The following is a 19,934-nucleotide window of genomic DNA, read 5'->3' as shown; positions in this document are numbered from 1 at the left end:
GAAGACTTTGAGAAATAAACCAAATCAGTGTATTGGAGTTTTCAATATCAACACCTTTTTTCACCAGAGGATTAACTTTAACCCAATAAACAAAATCTCCACTGTAAAACAACCAAAATTGTCATAACTTTGTGAGAAACAGTTGCTCAAATATGCAGGTTTCAGTTCCACAGGAAATACAAAGATAAAACACCAGTAGGAAACCAGTGGGTTAAAAAACAACAACCCGATTCTTTACATTTCTGTGCCACAAGGGGGCGACAGTGCAGCATTATTGACTACATACAGTCAAGTGTTTCATAACTCACCTTTTTACCCACTGCACTTATTCATCCTCAACTTTTATTCTGAAAATATAAAGAGATCTCTTGAACTTGATTATGTTTTTATAGTCTGACATGTCATACACACAGTGTCTGAGGAAAAGTAGTGAGAAGTAAACAGTTGTCATGAGTTAAGGGTTCCCAGCTAATGAATCCAGCTCCATCTTCTTCCATCAGAGGTCATCGTGCAGACAGCATCATAACAAACTCTGCAGGGGGAGACAGAGACAGCAGCAGATCCACTGATAAGGACTAATGACACTGACATCATAAGAAGACATCATGGGATGCAGTCACATTGTTCTCAGCTCACATGGAATTGCAATGGAAGCCAACAGAGCTCACGGTGTGATGTAATGACCGAAATGTTTCCATCATTATAAAGTTAATGAAAAATTGAAGCATTGACGGGGTGATGTGTCAAAGGCAAAACTGGAGGAAAGGCACAGGAGCATTTCGGTTAATAATTCAATCATGACAGTTTCATATTTTTCATTTTAAAAGATATACGTGACCGGTTTTCTGAACAAGGATTAAACTCAGACATAGATCTTAGGCTAGGAACTCTGTTTGTTCATCTCTTGTACAAAGCAATCAGTTGATTGCCACTTGTTTCAGATCACCATTTAAATTATTGTGGATCCACCGATCAAGACTATAAAAGCCAGGTGCAGATAGCTTGAGGTGGGTTTTCACGAAACCCATCTCATCAATTGTGTCTTCTATTTCCTGTTTTCTAGCTGAAGTGCTTTCCTGTAAAAGGCTCCAGGTGTGAATCTGTTGATTGATACAACTTAATTCCAGATTAACCCAGTTTTATCACGTCTTGAGCGCTGTCATAGCCATCGTAACATTTGAATTTGACGTGCCACAGGAACGTTGTGATAGCCCCGGTGTAGGTGCTGAGGATGCAGCTGCCAGGGAGGAAATTCTGCACGTGTGGCTGCGCTGGACAGATGCACTCAAACGCTGCCCTGGAGACTAATTGATGATAATAAGGAGCACCTGCTTATTGATCCTTTTTGAGCCTGACACGCCTATTCATATGTTCCCAATAACTGTAATTGATTGGACTGCTGAGACAAGACAAACAGGATCACATGTCTCACCGCATGGTGTGCTGCAGCCTATAATCACACCAGCAAGCATGTTGTGAAGATGACACCTGCACATGTGCACATTGACACACGTGTGTGTGTGTGTGTGTGTGTGTGTGTGTGTGTGTGTGTGTGTGTGTGTGTGTGTGTGTGTGTGTGTGTGATCGTGTGCCATTGTATTGTTTCTTTGTGTAAGAAATGGTAATGTCATTTCTGCAGAGTCCTTGAGCTGTCTGGAGGTGTCTGTTCTTTGTGCAGTAGCATGTGACAGGTGTCCTGACATGTATGTTGATTGGCTTAATGCACTGCTGATTAGATTTGATTGGCCCCTCCAGTCAACCCACCTTGACTTAACCATGTCTGCTTTCCCATGTCACCTTTTCCCCCCACCCTCCTTCAGTCCCCTTCATCGTCCACCCATCCCAACAAGAATAACTGTCTTTCCTCGTTTGCTCTTCCTCACACGGATGACTACAACCACAACCTTATTTGTCACAGCCCCATATGAGCCCCCTCTCAGTATTAAATGTTTTTTTGTTTGTTTATAATTTATAAATTACTGCAATGTCAGTGAATTGTACCTGATGCTATAAATTACGTTGATTTTGCTACAATATATTTTTCATAAAATTGAATGATCAAAGTTGTTGTTACTTTTGAACTAAAACCGTTTATCAGGGCGGTATAGGTTGTCTGTGCAAGAAACTCTGTTTACATTTATTGCGACCTCTAGTGGCCATAGTAATTATGACAGGAGCAAAGGACAAAGTCAGGTGACGTAGTGTAAGGGGTGGCAAAGTCTGACGAGGCAGAAGGTGGTTGGATGGGAGGAACCTGTTTGTGTGCAAAACTTTTTTTTAATCTTTTTTTTTTATTTTTTTTTATCGGGGACTTATTTTCACTTCCAAGAATCAAAACAAATTGAATTCACGTCATGCATGTAACATACCTTTACGTTACGTAGCCTACATGTAATTTACGGATTATTGTTAGTAAAAGGCAATTAGCAAGGATATTGAAAGCTTGTGGATTATATTGTTGGCAACATTATAGATGGTCAACTTACATAACAGACATATTTAACCATGTTTTTAACCTAAACTAAACTAAACCTAAACTACAACCATTTCACATGCGCGTCATCTTGGCGAAGGAGCTCTTCTCATTTAGGTATGAGGACGTGTTCGTCCCATTGACTGTCAAACTTTCAATCCCCCCCCCATTACCTTTAGCCATCTATTTCAATCTCAGCTTGCAGGCTAAATCACACGCTCAACTGCAACATCATGACAGCTGACTGAGCTTGGGCTTCTAATTATTTTAAATTTACTAAAAGAGAAGCATTCTTTGTGTTCTATTTGACTGTCTTTTTTTTTTTTTGCTCTTCATTGCCTGGTGCACAGTAGAGTTATAACCGACTTTAAAAATGTGAGACCACAGACATAATGACAGGTTAAAAAAAAAAAAAAAATGCACACAAAAAAATGATTCAAAGTCAAGAAACACGATCGAGGCCTGGAAGTCTCACAGAATCTCGCGTAATCCAACGAGACTTCAGAGCAAAACAAATATGGCAGCCGACCATCATCGTCAGGTGTTTATCAGGTGTGTGTGTGTGTGTGTGCGCTACGTTTTGCACCGAAAAACAAAATAGGAGGAAAAAAGTCATGGCTAAGAAGTCGGGACCAGGATGGCTTAACCTACATATTTTTCACTGTCAGCTGGAGGTGAGTTCAAAGTAAAGCTTTATTGTTTGTCTCAAACACGGCTAGTTCAAGGTACTGTCACAAACTAACATTAACAAAATTTGGACACAGGTGGGTTGAAACTTGATGATATTAGAAATGTAGTCAATTTGAGCAATTTTCCAACCTTGAAGATATTAATACTATTATTTTTCTGGGCGTGATCCACAGTCATTGCCGAGACACTTGCATTATTTTAGACATAAATATGTTTGATATTTGTTGGGAAGGATGAATCGGACCCAGAATCGGCCCAATTACCCTACAGTGTGGGGCCAGCATAAAACAAACTAAAACTAAACTAAACTAAAGCATAGTTGAAAGTTTATATATATATATATATATATGCTATAAATGGTTGTTCAGACCTATTTACATATCCCCTGATAAAAGCAGGTGTTTCAGGTACCCCCGGCTGATAATCATTATTGTACTTGGTGTCTATCCCCTCCTACACATCACCCCCTTACAAGTCCCCAGGCGCTCACCATCAAAGTCAATGTTGCCATCTTTGTTTAGGTCAATGTCGCTGAGGATCTCCTCCAGCTCGCCTTTCTTCAGCTTCTCCCCAAGGAGGGTCTTCATGCCCTCCTTCAGCTCATCAAAAGTGATCTTTCCATCACCATCACAGTCAAACTGCAACGTGTGGGGTCAGTGAAGAGCAAGGAGGTGGGGACACAAACATGTGGTGGGCAAGGAAAGACAAATAAATAGATCTTATATGTTAAGAGAATTGAAGTTGACACAAGGAACAGAGAAGTTAAGCTCAACATAAATTTTTACTTTGATAAAAAAAAAAAAAACGGATAAATACAGCACAATGTAAAGAAATGAAAATGTCTAACACAGATGTCAAATACAGTTTCACTTTTACAGTATATAATTACAGAACGGATGCATGAGGTCCCTGGAAGTCTGACACAGCTTGAGTCTGCAGATGGTTCAATGCTGACTCATGAGGCGTTAGTTAACTGAGAAAGCCTTTTGAAGTGAGCTGGAATCTGTTGAAAATTAATGCTCATTTGTTCAGAGAGTACACTGTGCTCTGAAGTTCCCGATGTTTCTGTTCAGAAGTCATAGAGGAGAGGAGAGCTCATTCATTATTCTCTACAAATAGATTGAAACACCAGATCACGTGAATTTGTGACCTTTAACTGTAATTAATGACGATGACGCACGGGAAGCTACAAAGACAGATGACCATTTCATGAAACTTTGCATTCTTAAAACAAAGTGCTTTTGAGATGAACAACTTTACACTGTGTGGGATTTCCACATAGAAAGGACATTTCACATTCTCTCATTAATAAATACAGTAATGTAGTAAATCATTTCTCAGACAGCTGATGTCCAATTTCTTCTTTGTTTTTTAAAACAGAGAGAAAGTAGCCTAACCAAATTTATAATACAGATAAATGAATCTCAGTGGTATATTGTACACTCGGATATGTTTGGAGCTGTAATCATTAAGAAGAGATTATTAGCGCTGTAACCATTAAAAAAAAACCCTGTCATGCAGCAATGTGTTAAAGGGATGAACGCAGGTGTGTGAAGCTGTGCTTATAAATAACATGATCGCCTCATTTGTTTTGCTCTGTCAAGAGACGACATCACACCAGAGCCTTGAGCCCTTGTGTACCTGCTCCTATATTGACGTCAAAGGCAGGAGCTCAATAGATGTTTCATCAGTGAAGCACCAATAAGGCCACAGAATATAATCGTTTAGTGAGAAAAAATTAGCAGCTGAGAAAACTAAGTGTAGAAAATAAAACGTGGGGCTCTGGATGGCAGGAAAACCTGATCAATATGAATAGTTTTCTTTCGTCTTAAAACCTTTTCATCTACTTTCATGGCCAGCTAGCTTTTCCCTCTGACTTGTTTACAAGTAAGATTCATACACCCTTGACACTTTCTAAAGAAAGGTCCTGTTGCACACTTCAAAGTGCTGTCAGAACCAGGGCCAATTCACTTGAAGTCGTGCTTCCTCACAGGTTTTAGCCGGTGACCTCTTACCTGTTTGAAGGCACAGCGGAGCTCCTTCAGCCCGACCATATGAGCTGTCTCAGCCAGCATCCTTGGCCCCATTAATGTGCAGAAATCATCAAAGTCTACGTGCCCACCCCCTGCAGAACGACAGGACACACACACGTATGCAGACAGCCACATGCACAGGACGAGTAGTAACTTCTGTGCCTCCCTGAGGTGTAAATGCTTCCCATAGAGGATATTAAAATGGGGTTCTTGCTATTTACCTTTTCAGTGACAATGCTGGAAAGAAAATTCGGATCCAAAATTTTATACTGCATTAACTGATTTTCTTTGCCATAGTTTAAGCATTGATCTAGACTCTTAATTTGGAACATGTTCTGGAGTTTCAGTGATTGTAGCTCCTTTTATCTCACCACCAAATACAGTTTTATAGCTCTGGAAGGCCTTTTCACACATTTTTATATTTTAATTTTTTTTTATTTAATGGAGTTTTTACACCAACATTCTTTTAGATTTCTCCAAGTTCATCTTTCCTCATGGCCTAGTTTCTGAAACAGCCCTATCCTCCAGCAGGCTGTTTCCAAACTCATTTACATACAATTTGCATTATTCATGAACAGACACTCTGATTGGCTGGAGGTGTTCCCAAGGTTCACCCCCACTTCCTCTGAAAGAATGCAAATTTCCCTGCTGTGTGTTTACCTGCAGCTGGAGACCTTAAGAAGTGGTCTATTAAACAGAGTCTGTTCCTCAATAGGAAGGGGAAGAAACTGTTGCACAGCCGGAACTTGAAAATTGTATTGTTAGTTACCTAACAATAAAACATTTTTCAAGGCAAACAGAAGTAATTGGCTTAGGTTTAATACCACTTTGCAATAAGAGATCGTCTCCAAAAAGGAATTTCAGACAAACCTGACATAAGTTTTCACCCTCCTTACCAGCAATAGCTAACTAAAATTTTCTGCTTTGCTCAACATCCTGACCACATTCTATTAAACTAAAGCTTCCTTGCATATTTAATTTTAATTTTTAGTGTGACAATGGGCGGCTACAGCCTCAAAAGCATTCACTCTTGAGCCACAAATGAGAAAATGTCAAATAACTTACAGCAAAGATTTCCAAATTTAGTAATTTTACAGCACAGAAGGGATCCAACCATCCCCCTAAATCGTCCCAAAGCAAATTCTTCTTTTGTCGTCTTCTTTTTTTCCTGTGACATTATGACTTGTCATGACAGTTGTATTGACAGAGCTGAACATGGTGCTGCTGCTCAGCATTGCTGCCAAATTTTCCCAGCTAGACTGAAAAGCTCTGCGTCCCAAGAAGCATTTTTCCTGTCGACGACAATTTAAAAAAAGAAACGCTTGCAATACTGTTGACGGCTTTACTGCTCACAGGTGTGTTAATGATGGCTCAGTTCCATTTAGTTTTCCAAAAAGCCCTGACCTGAGTGGAATGCAGCCATCATCAATATCCCATACAATTCAAAATGTTTTTCCAGCACTTGAACAAGGTCGTGAACCTTTGCACACTGTCAGCACTGGTTTATTTTATGACAATGTATTATCTGTCTGAGCTAATGTTATTTTTCAGCATGTAAATAAACTGTCGATGACGTTGAGTAAAAGGTGCAATATTTCCATCTGACATATTGTGAAGTTTAAACTAATTAAGCCCAGTACTTAAGTAAATATAGTATACCTGTCCTGTCCTGAATTTAGCTTCTTGCTGTGAAAACTTTATGAAAATCCTCAGAGCATGGATGATATATCTGTGCACTCAGCCATGTGCTCATTATGCTTTCTTCAACCCAGTAAGAACCAGTTTTGTTTTGTTTGATCCCCATGGTAATTATCCAAACAGACTGATACAAAAGGATGGCTCATGTTATTTGTTTGACAAAAGACAGGCTTATTTGATAGTATAGACCAATAGGCTCAGTCTGTTTTCATTATCTGGGTCTTGGCACAAGTGAAAGACTGTTTCAATAAAGCCATGCGGTCACTTTGTGGTTCAGAAATTGAATCAGTGCTCTGAGTCTCAGGACCGTTGAGAGAGAATCAAACTACAAAAAACTCTGCGGGGAGGAAATGCCCTCTAAATGGTTCTGAATCATGAAACTAATGGCTCAAACTGTCACCTACTAATAACAACAACAGCTGCAGGATTCTGAAATAAAAGCCCACTCCTGGCAACTAATTCTATGAATTTTGAGTTAGTGAAAGATTTTCAGACTTGCCACAAAGTGAAATATATATTTTTTTAGTTGACTGGCTTTACCCTTGGTGGACAGCAGTCTGGGGGGAATCCTGACACTGCCTTGAAGAATTGATGTGATTTAAATGGGTCAGTCTATTATCACCACGATAAAAAAAAATTCTGCTACAAGTCTTGGGAGATTATTATTATTATTTCATTAATTGATAGTGTAATGGTTGTTATGGACTGTATTTTTTTTTTACAATGTCTCTATAGAGATTACTCAACAGACAACAAGCAAGGAATGTCTGAACCCAAAATACCTTATTGACTGAGCCAATGCGTCATCAAACTTATGGATAATTCATGTTATACTGTGTAAAATGGCATGAAATATGAAATATAGGAACAACCACTGAAGGCCTGATGTGTTTAATATTTCTCTTCAAGTTTCCCTTTCAGATGTAAAATGATTTTCTACACTGTTTTTTAACAAATGGTGTGTCTTGTTCCTGTTACATATTAAGTTTCTGGTGTGATAAGCTTCAGAGTCGCCCTTTTTAATGGCTGCAATTTTGCATTAAGTGTAACTCAATGAGTTATTAATACATCTTTTCATGTAATATTTGATATTTTTGAAAATCTTGACAAATTCGAAATATGTTTGTGCAGACGTTAGCAGTAGTTCTTTGTGTCCATGGTACTTTCTGTAAAGGTGGACATCGGATGGAGACATTTATGGAGCCTCTGTGTGAGGTTGATATAGACATTTCAAGATCCCTTGCGGTTGTCATCCTAACTGTCTAATCAGGAAATGATTTACACCTGGGATACCAGGTGAATCTAATTAACTAACTGGTAGGACAGGAAACCAGCTGCACTCTGGTCCCTGAGGATTACAGCAGAAAAACACGGCCTCGCTGTATCCAATGTGATGAAGCAGCTTAGTTACGCTGTGAAATCAAAGTCCAGTTTTTAGCTCTTCATCCATGTTATTTTCCTCGGAGCTCAATACTAAGTTACAATTCTTCTACTTAAAACTATTTTTCAAAGCAAGCACAAGCAGAAGTCTCTGAGACAACAAATATTAAAATGACTTATGTACTTTTCACACACTTGGTGAAAAGATTTATTCGGCCATAAACAATTAATCAATAAATTACTTATTAATTAGGATCCTTGCAATGTTTGGTTTTATTTGCTATCGAAGAAATATTTTTCTTACAGTACTTCAACAACAACATTCCTTACAAAAACCAATCTCCCACAGAGCCTTTTATTGACACATGGACATTATTCATTAGAAAACTGGGCAATTAAAATCAAAACTGTCCGGAAGGATGGATACCATACTTCACAAGAGAGTAAAGAAATATTTGTGGAGGTAAATAATGCTTTAGTTCAACTGAATTCACATGTAGTCTTCCTTTTTTTCTGGTAAAAATAATGTCACTTTGTTTTTCTATTAATGAAAAGAAGTAAAGAAGGTTTTGTGGAAATGTTAGAAATGCTCTTTTTTTCCCCTCAGTGTTTTGGTTTCTATGTTTGATTGACAGAAGCTGTTGTTTCTGAACACCAGCTGGGAATAAGAGACCGTAGTGTCAGAGCTTGCCGTCCAAATCAGGGCCAGTTATCGTTTTGTAATCAGTGGTACTGGAGAGCAAGGACCACAACAGCATGTCAATGGACCGAAGGGGCATTTGCTGGTAAGTTTATGCTGTTTATGTACTGCAGCTGACTGTTTGACAATGCAGCTGGCCCGACATCAGCAGTTCACATTTTCCACAAGTGACCAAACATTTTCAGATGTTTGTTTGGTCACTCATGCAGGAGGCTGAGGCTGCTGTATGTCAGTTGTATCCTTCTGATGTGACTGATGGTATGGAAACAAATTCTGAAATGGAGTAAAAATCATATTCATAAAACATTAGACACTTTATTGTCATTGTATAATAACTGCAGCAGTAGTTGCTCTGCATGCTGATTAGTATTTGAACAGTACTCACTTGGGCAAATACAAACTCTAAACCAAACAAAAAAGTTGCCACGGAGTTCTCAGATCAGACTAACACCTGATCCAGCGGTGCTGCCGTCTTTAGAAACAGATGTTGTTTCCTATCATGGTTTCAATCAAAGGACCCCTCGTTTCTAAAAAAAAAAAACCCCGTTTTTTCTTGTATCCTTCCTCTTTGCATCTTTTCCTTCCGACTTCTCATGTATATTTAGTAGGAGGACATAAAATGCAAAGAAAAGATGAATGCAGTTAACGGAACTGGGATGTAACCACAGATTGTGTATTGAGAATTACAAAGATTTATGCTAAAATATGATGTAACTTAGTAAAAATAGTAAACAGTCCTTATTAAGTTGGGAGAGACTCAGTAACATCAGTTACACAGAAATATCTGTGTAAAGTTTTCTAACATTAACTGACATTAGTTACCATAAGCTGCTGGTCATACCAGACAAAGAAGTTGGTTGTTTTGGAATAGATATATGATATATGAGCGAAATAAACAGCCAACATCGTGGCTGAGCATTTCCACTGCAGAACTCGTAGAGCGATGGTCTCAAAAACAGGGATTCAGACTGCCAGGGAACCAATCTGAGTCAAACTGCTGGGCGGCGCTTTCCGTCATCGAGCTACCAGCTGGAGCTGCAGGCGAGCAGCGTAGGGGTGGGTGGAGATAGACGCGGGGACTATTTGCACATTCATAGATCTGCTCAAACTGATTGAAGGCAAAGGTGTAGAGTTACATCTAAGCCACTTTATGGCATAAAGGGATTTTTCTCTCGCAAAAAACTCCTAAATGTGTAATTTTGATGAAGAGGTGTTTTTTTTTTTTTTTTTTTTTTTTTTTGACTGGAATTGTTGCCAGGAGAGCAACTTGGAAAAAAAGTAGTTTGTGTGTGCTTCTTGCATAGTTGATATTGTGCGTGAATGCATACAACATTAAATATAATGATAATATGTTATCTTAATAATTTATATAATAAAACACCCTTAATCAGAATATTTGAAAGTGTCACAACCATAAAATGTTTCATGTCTCTAATTCCTGTGTGTCCAGCAAGGGTTTATACAAAATCTTGGCAGAAACTTAGTTTAGATTTGCAGGCCTCGGTCCGACAACAAGTAGGTGTTCTAAAAACTGGCGAAAATCCAGAATTCAATTGAAATGATGATTCACTTGAACACCAACCACACACATATCTGTACTTGATCTTTCAGGAAAGAAAGCAGAGGCAAACCCAGCATTAAGAGCATAGAGAGGAACGTTGAGTCTAAACACACATTTGTATATGGAGACTAACACTCATACACCCCTGCACCTGCAGCGAGGGCCATTAATCAGTCTGCTAAAACATCATGAACGTCCCCAACTCCAAAGACAAAGATCAATTCCTCAAGGACTCATAGGAGAGAACACAGGCGCCTGGGTTTGTGCAACACACGCTGACACATTACTCACACATTCACACCTGCTCACCTCAGAAGGACCCATCAATCATGAACACATGCTTTAACCTCAGAGGAAGACTTGGAATCCATCGGCCACTGCCAGACAGATAAATACTTACATTTCATTTTGATTTGCTGGATGATCTCGATGAGCTCCATCTCTGTAGGCATGTAGCCCATGGTCCTCATGCAGTCTGCGATGTCTTTGTAATGGATGAAACCATCTGCATCATAGTCAAATTCCTTAAAGGCCTCCTGCAGCTCTGACAGACACACAAACAAATTACTTTAACTGTAACAAACCGTAAAGTAGGGTAAAGTGTTTTCCCCAAGAGTGAAACACACACTCACAAATATACACGGCATGTGCAGAAACTGACAGTTGCAAGTTTTAACTAGCCTATAAGTTGTTGACTGCAGCAAACACAACTGCAGCCAGAAACAGAAAGTTATGTTGGTCAAAATGATTTTGTAGCTCTGAGTCATTGGCAGACAACATTTCAAGGCGATCTGAGAAACGTCCAATCTCTTACATGAATCACGACGAGGAGCAAGCTTAACGGGAGAATATATCAATGCGATTGATAAAGCTCTGCATTGACTTGTGATTTATCATGTGCCAGCATCGTAATTACTCCATCAACAACATCTTACCATCCAGCTCCTCCGGCATCAGCTCTCTCTCCTGCAGCACAGAGAACAGAGAGACGGTGGAAAAAATGACAACAGTATCGGAACACAGGGTGTAAAATCAGGTTGGCTTTAAATCAGGGAACTCTCCGGAAGAATATCCCAGTGATAATCTGTTTCTGACTACCAAATTAAGACAACATGCATATCATGTCAACACCGCTGCATGCTGACAGTAAACTCTAATGGGATTTCACCCGGCGACATGTCTATCTAATTTGCAAAACCACACAATACCACACATTCCTACAGATTTATATGCACACACACACACACACACACACACACACACACACACACACACACACACACACACACACACACACACACACACACACACACACACACACACACACACACACACACACACACACACACACACACACACACACACACACACAGTCAGACCTACACTAACCATAACTACTGTTACCAGCATAACTTAAATCCAATCTTTATGATAAAGTCTAGTGATCTTATGGGGACTTACTTTTTGTCAACATAAGGGAGGCGGGTTCCCACAATGTGACTGGATATACAGATTTATATCCCCACAACATGGGTAATGCATGTACACACACAGATGCACACTCTACATCTGCAGCATCCTAAGGGAGATGCAGCATAAGATCAGTCTGTGCGCATACCAGTACACACCCACGCACAACCATATGACAGTGAGGAGCACAAACCTTGTCACAAAAGAAACTGAGATAAATAAACCACGACACAGATATTCAGATACACTTGCCTACCTAGATACAAGACATGTAATTTGCATACACACGTGTGTGAAATATTCAGTATTCTCTGGCTTGTGTTGACATTTTGCTCAGGGTGATCTTTCCCTCCCTTCCTCCCTCTTTTTTCCTTTACTCGTGTATTTGCAAAGAAGAGAGGCAAAGCTTGGGGCTACGAACAAAATCTCCATAGAGTCATTAAGTGTAATGGAAGACAATAAAATTTAGGGTTGCTGAGGGCTTACAAAAGCAAGATGTTGATATGTCTGGCCACAGACTGACTTTATAAAAACACATTATATTCTTCATCTACATTATTATTTGGCAATCAGTTGCCGTATGTTACTAATATTTATCCTTAGGCAAGAAACATTGTTTTAAAAGGATGGGTCTAGGGACTGGGGAGCTTTGCATGGATCTCTCAAACACTATGTTAGCCATTAAGGGGCTCATTTAGCAGTTTTGTTAAAATAAAACAAAACAAAACAATCATGGCACATCACATGTCCCAGTAAACAAAATGCTGCTCTAATTAATGTTTGTAAACGTGCTGATTACAATTTGCATACGTAAAAGCTGGATATTGAAAGATCACACTGAAATTAAATTAATCATCCTATACAAGCACTTTGTCTTTAGAAATAAGCTTGTGTATAATTTTTAAATCATGCTCGTGCCCACAGCATCTTCACTCAAGGGCTTGCTAACAATGTTCAACTCTTCAACTGAATGATCCATCCACAAAGGAAGCAAGAAACATGCTTACTCAGTCATCATATTATAGAGCAATTGAGCCTGACATATGGAGATGGCACCAAGATGCTGCAAGCCTGAGGACATCTATAAGTTCAAAGAAACAGGACTGACACAGACACTTATAAAACCTTCGATTACTGCGAGCACGGATGTGCACAAATTTGCTGCGGACTTGATTTTCCTTGCTTTGATGCTGTACGGAAAAACACTTAGGCTTAATAGAATTGAAAAACTGAGATAAAGAGACACCAGTAGACTTTGAAGTGGCAAATCATCCGTACAGTTTCTTTTTCTAGGTTATTTTATTCTGTCAGGCTCTCTGAGGGATTTTTTTACAACTTCATTACATTTACTGGATGTCTATAGCAATTATTGTCATAATGTTTTACATGAAAAACCTCCTAAAGCAAGCTGCATTGTTGTGCATGTCATATGGAAGAGATGGACAACCTTGAATTAATTGCTTTCAGTTTCAAAGTACTCTACCTTTTGATACTTGAATTTCTTTAATGCCTACGCAAACCTTTCTTCTATGATTTTGCACTTTCTGACAGACCTTTGCCTTTCATCGAGTGTCTATTTTCATCATCTTATTGCTACTTTCATTAAGGGAAATCAATTTTTTCACTTATAGTTTTTCTTTTTCCTGCTGGTATGGTGAGAGATAAAAAGGCAAATCAGATCTGGAACCGGAATTCAAAGAGAAGAGCAAAATGTTTCTTCTAATAGATGTTGGCCTTCAGAGTGGCTAATACACAAGTCATACAAGGTCATCCTGTTCAATCCACAATAGCATTAGGAAAAGGAGAGGCACCCACGGTTTATTTGGAAGCTGCACTGTATGGCAGACGTTCAAATGATTATTCACTGTATAATATTGCCAATAGAGTTGAAACTCAGATCCCAAGCCAAGGCACAATTGCATCAAGAGTTATGTTTTAATGTGTACTCTGTCTGAAATACTAAAAGACTCATGATTTATATGAACCTTTTAGGTTTTATTATGATTTTTGTTGTGGCATAAAACCCTACCGCACCGCTGTTTACCCTGCGCAGGATCCTCCAGCCTTTCGAGGGCATATTTACATAGCAAGGTCAGCACATTAATTGGATTTTTTTTTTTTTTTTTCATCCAGAAAGGATTAGACAGCATGCCATGCAGACTCTCAATTCATTTGTCAGAACGAGCCCATTAACAGTTAATTTAATTCTGCCTGCCTTCACATGGTCTGTTGAGCAGTCCACTGCTTTGTAAGCATCACGCATGTACACGAGAGAGGTACGTTGATACGACAATTTTGATCATTAGGCTGAAAAGGCACTTATAAACCACAGTACAAGAACAGTATGCACAGAGTAAGTACCCATTGATGAGAACAGTTCATTTCACTTGAACTTGAGCTGCCTTCGTCTGGATCTATCAGACATGTGAATGTATGTTGTTTTTATTCTGCTATTTCTCCCTCTCAACCTCTTCTTCAGTTGGATTGATAGGGGCTGACATTGAACCTTGGCAAAGGGGGTTTTAATACTTGTGTTGAGATTACAAAGGCTGCAGGGTCTCTCAGTGTCCAGGCATCAACTTAAACAGTGTCTTCAACATGGCTCTTAGTAAATTCAAGCTACAGACTGTCACAGTAAAACAAAGCAGAGCAGTCATGGCAGGTGAGGTAATAAGTCAGGGAAGGATGTGAAAGTGTCCAGTAGCCCAAGGTCACAGTGAAATGGTATTAATTTCCCATAAATTGCTTTAAAACAATGAAACAGTCCCATCAGCTATTAAGTAATCTGGTTAAGAAACATCATTAAATGTTCATAGGCACACAACTCCCCTTGGTGTAAATTTCACTGTTATCTTTTAGAGTAAATCCTTCTCCTGTGATGAAAGCATTTATGCAGAAGCCTTTTGCTCTGCTTTGTAATAAGATCTCACAAGGGTCATGGTTACATGGTTCTTTTCAAAATTTATAATAATTGCCCTTAAAATGCCTTTAAACATAACATACTTTCAAGGAACATAATAAAGACAAAAACAAAATATAATAAAGATATAGGGGACTAAAAATGTGTAAGTTGGGACAAGGTCTGAGGCCTTCCTCCCTCATAATTCAAACATTATAACAACATGTCCTCCAAATTCGATGACAAAATACATCCAATTGTCCCTCTAGAATGATACATGGAAGTATTTCTGATCTGACAAGACATAATTTCTCAGTAGCTTCTAAAAGAAATAGGTCCAGGAAAAGGTCATGGTTTGGGTTAAAAAAAAAAAAAATTGTTTCTGTGGTTCAAGAAGCAACTAATATGTTACAGGTTATTTAGTCTTTGATAACATGTTTGCAAAAAAAAACATGGTAAAGTTAGCGTGTGATCATGGTCATGATTGTTTGTTATGTTATGGGAGGGTCAGGATTAGGTTAGGGAGCAATTGTCCAACTCAGACACCTAATTTGACCCATGCATGTGCTTGACAGCATTAATGGTTAAGGTTAGGGTAAGGATATCAGTGTAAGCCAATCAAAGGCAGAGTAAGGTGAGTTCGTCATCTTAAAATAATATGCGTGGATATCATCAGGCTTTTGGCTGAGGTGAAGTCGTGATAAGCCTTAAGCAAACTTGAAAACTTTTTTGGCCCACGCACCGAATGTGCAATTTTAATTCAATTGATTTATCATCATCCTGAATCCAGTTGCCAGTTCTCCTTAATACATTCATGGCATCCGTGGTTTATCATTTTGGAGCACTTACTGAAAAGACTCATTTGGACCAGTCAGGCACTTTTTAATATTTGTATTTTCTTGATAAAAATGAAATGTTAAGGCTATTTTTCAAATTCTGACTACAAAACCCAAATGGATACTGAACAACCCTGAGTAAGAAATCATTTTTAAATATGCTAACAGCTCAGGACATAATTCCATCTTTTGTAAGTCTTAAGTCTTTTGTAAAATAAGAAGTTTTAGTTTTTCAATTTAAACAGTACATAGAATAAGTCCTTGTAATTATCCTCCATTTCCCATTCCTTTCTGTTTCTTCACTGATCCTGGTTCCAGGGCTGAATATACACTATAATAAATCATGCTGTATATATTACAGTACAGTACATGGTGCTCCGTGTATACATCAGCAAATGTTTTTAATAGAAATGGGTAAGATGGGCTGCATTGTTTGTTGGCTCACTTCCAGCTGTAATTTTCCCAGATATTCTGTGATGCCCTGCACAGATCTGGGATCATGGTATCAGTCATAAACAGAGCCAATACTTAACTTGAGCCAAGCGGAGCATTAATGGAAGTCAGCCCAGTGTCCTGGCAGCAAATCATTTGTGAAATTATTGGAGTGACTTACATTAAAGAGACTTTTTTTTTTTTTTTTTTTTAAGGCTTAGAAGATGAGGTAGCGTCCACAGTCCTGATTTTATGTTTGAATGCATACAGCCTGGAAATGACATTGACTCTGTAGTTATTGGACCTATTCCACAACAGTAATTACTGGATAGTATCGGAAACCGAGCCTTCATTTTGGGATACTTCACTGCAAACAGCTGCAACCAGAGTTTGTATTTTCAATCGATAGTTACTTCCTAATCAGCTCAACAAATGGTTCAATTTCCCTGCTCAATTCTGTGTAACTTTAAAGCCTCATGTTGTTTCCTTCAGCTGTGACTCATTGTGTAAACCTCTATTTTATCAACCCTTCCCTGCCACCCTCTTCCAGCTTTTCATCTTTAACATGCTCATGGACAATGTACAAAATTGAATACAGTTAAGACATTGTTGAATATATAATCACATAATAGACAGTCGTTCCTAACCTTTTAACAAGTGAAAATAAAAATAGCCTGATTATTAAAAGCTCCTTATATTTTGATTAACTGCTTAATGCCAACAATTACAAATACAGCTCAAAGCATGTCCCCGCACACGCAAACACACACACACACACACACACACACACACACACACACACACACACACACACACACACACACACACACACACACACACACACACACACACACACACACACACACACACTGGACACATAACAAAACATTGTTAGTATGAGAAAAAAATATAGCCATATAGGCCATTAAACGTTTGAATAAAACAATCATCAAAATGCAATTGGTCCCTCCGAATTAAAAGACAAACTATGTGGTTTGATTGTGTTTTTTCAACAACAAAAAAAATGTCTAACCTTTATTAGCAGGACACCGTCATTTTCCTACACCTTCCAAAAATTCTTAGAAACCACTGTTTATTCCACCATATGACCATGCTAATGTCATAGTTTAGTTGGAAGAATGGCCTCTGGGTCACAGGAGGATTAGTCATCTAAGCAGCTAACAGCTCAGCTGTTGAGATGACCAGCCGGGACAAATCAGTAAACTAAATGACCAGAGACAGTCGGGTCTATATCAAGGCTACAAACAGTAAAAAGACACACAATTTAAATGTTGAATATATTTTAATGTACATTACGTATTATTATCCAATCTGTGATGTACATTAAAAATACAACTTAACACTGAACACATTGCCTCTGATCATTTAAGTTTAGATTTATGGATTTTTATTTAAATGTGAGAATTTATGTGCATATAAGGAAACCAAAAAACACACAGGTTTTACTTTCAGGCAAACTGGAAGCAACAAATATTATATGTCAACTCTGAGAGCAAAGTTCATCAGACATTACAATGAGCAGCTGGTGAGTTCAAGGCCTGGGATGTGAGCTCTTTTCTCTTCACAACGAAGAAACATATTTAGAAATATATTGGCCACATATTCAATGTTTAAATGGTAACTTTCTGACCTGAAAAAAATTAAAACAATAAATTTAAGGAAACCCTTATAAAAAACATTATAAATCATAATAGGGGTTGCTTATTGAAATTGAGCCCGCGTCTGGTAGCATTTTCCTTTTAGCCTTTTTTTTTTTTTTTTTTTTTTCGTTTTTTATATGTGTCTGTATTTGCTGTATTTCTAAATTTGAAGTTAATTTCTCTCACTGTGTCTTTTGTCTTAAACAGCCACTGTATGTTTGGGTTTAAATTACTATTTCTTTAACGTTAGAGAACCTCATCTCGACTAATAGCAGTCTCCTTGTAGACTATTATGTGCATTATACCACTCTCTTCTCTGTCTTGACATACTAATTCAGACACTTTTCTTGATTGGACAGTCTCTCTGGAAGTTGTCGTGAAGCAGTTTAGTGAACATCGGATGATGACATACATTGACATAAGTCTGTGACGTCATCAGAATAATTAATACAACTTAACAATCAGCAGGTACACCTGCTATTTATTAGCTGTTTTTTCCTGACACCTTTACCTGCTCCTGATGATGTTTTTTTTTTTAAATATTATTTTTATTAAAACTGCACCTCTGTCTTTTCCCTCTTAATGTCCAACAAGTGTGTCATGGCTGTATCAGCATGCATGTCTTCTTGTGTGTGCGTACATGTAAGTGGTGCTGTGCTGTTGAACTGACCTGTCCAAAAAGTTTATTGAGGTAGGAGATGTAGGCAGCAGCCACCGCTGAGCTGTTGCTGAGGCTCCTTTTACTGCGCAGACCATCGTCCACCTCAACAGAGCCCTTCCCTTTGGGCGTTGGGGACTTTGAGCTGTGGAGCGTGCATTTCCATGCCGATTATTGAGAGCAGTCATCAACATCAAAGCCAAGCCTATAATTTCCATTACTAACTTAGTTTAACAAACAAACCTAAGTGTCTTTTACATAAGATTCTGAAAAAGGTGCTCATGAAGCCTTCCTTGAAGTGATTGCTCAGCTTCAGTCCAATCAGCTGCCATCAGTGGTTACATCAGTCACCAGAACATGAAAGAACGGCAGTGTTACTTTGGACAATTGGTTGAAATTCTGAAGGCTTGTTTTTCAGCTGTTGTAGCATTCGATGACACTAATTGGGTGCACAGCTCTACACAGCCCACTCCCCTTGTCTTAATCAATGTTGGTTAGAAAACAGAGACGGATAATAACCAGAATTTCTTGGAAAGGCTGAGCTGAAGGGCCTTGTTTTTGAATCTCCCTGGAGTGGGTAATCTTCCAGCTGCTGCACCCCTCCCTGGTCGTGGAGACATGCTAGGAGAGTAAGAAGAGTTTATCAAACAAAGCGTTCTGTAATTCATATGAATATTTTTACATTTATTCTACCAAACAACTAACAATCAACAACATTGAGCTTAGGAGGATGAAATAAAGATATGCCATCTGATTAAGGGAGTGAAGATGGACTGCTAAAAGACAGCAGTAGCAACAGGAGACAATTGTTGAATTTTTAAGTTTCACAGACTATCCCCAAAAATATTCAAATGCTGTAAACACATTGCAAACATAATGAGTTTCTCTACCTGTTACTGAATTCACTTGCTACTGCATAAGAAATAATAGTAATAATTGGAATTCTAAAATATTTTGCAGCTTCTATATGTTTAAAGGCTTCAAGTTTACATGTACACTTGGCAGAGGTTTTCGTTAAACTGTAAATTTGACTCTTTAATTGTATTCAATCCTAATTAATTTTCTACACTGACCTGGCAGCAGAGGATGGTCTGCTTTCTGGTCCTCCCTTTGCGCTCTTCACAGACATCCTGCTAAAAGACAAATGCAAATGTCAAATTAGACATTTCATAATGTGAGTAAAAAGAAAATTCACTGGCTAGGACCCTGCCTCGGCTGGGGGCGAACCTTCATTGATTGGGGGAGATTAAGCCGGGGTGATAGTTTCGCGGTTTGGGGAAGGCTTAGTCGAGGATCCACTGTGGCTCCCGGGCCTTGCAGATCCCCGAGATCTCCATGTGGGACGGAAGGATAAAGGCTATGGGACATGATAACCATAAGTGAAGAGGTTTAACAAGAGGGAGGGAGCGTGGGATGCAGAAAATGTGAACAGGCCGAGGTTTA

General features: G+C 38.7%; 1 protein-coding gene across 1 annotated transcript; it reads right to left on the bottom strand.

Annotated features, from left to right (window-relative positions):
* Positions 1-449: 449 nt before the first annotated feature.
* Positions 450-19,620, bottom strand: cabp4 (calcium binding protein 4). Its single transcript, XM_069697154.1, has 7 exons — positions 19,565-19,620; positions 18,504-18,636; positions 11,471-11,501; positions 10,936-11,079; positions 5,179-5,288; positions 3,654-3,801; positions 450-532 (listed from the first exon to the last, which is right to left on the bottom strand). Exons 1-7 carry the CDS (start codon positions 19,618-19,620, stop codon positions 504-506), a joined length of 651 nt encoding a protein of 216 aa, XP_069553255.1. The 3' UTR covers positions 450-503.
* Between the last annotated feature and the right edge of the window lie 314 nt (positions 19,621-19,934).

This window comes from Brachyistius frenatus, unplaced genomic scaffold (genome assembly GCF_029030835.1).
Source record: "Brachyistius frenatus isolate BFR_SWC_R1_liver_20210118 unplaced genomic scaffold, ASM2903083v1 Contig_23, whole genome shotgun sequence".
Lineage (NCBI taxonomy): Eukaryota > Metazoa > Chordata > Actinopteri > Embiotocidae > Brachyistius > Brachyistius frenatus.
The sequence above is the reverse complement of the archived record's forward strand: the minus strand, read 5'-3'. Positions and strand labels throughout refer to the sequence as shown.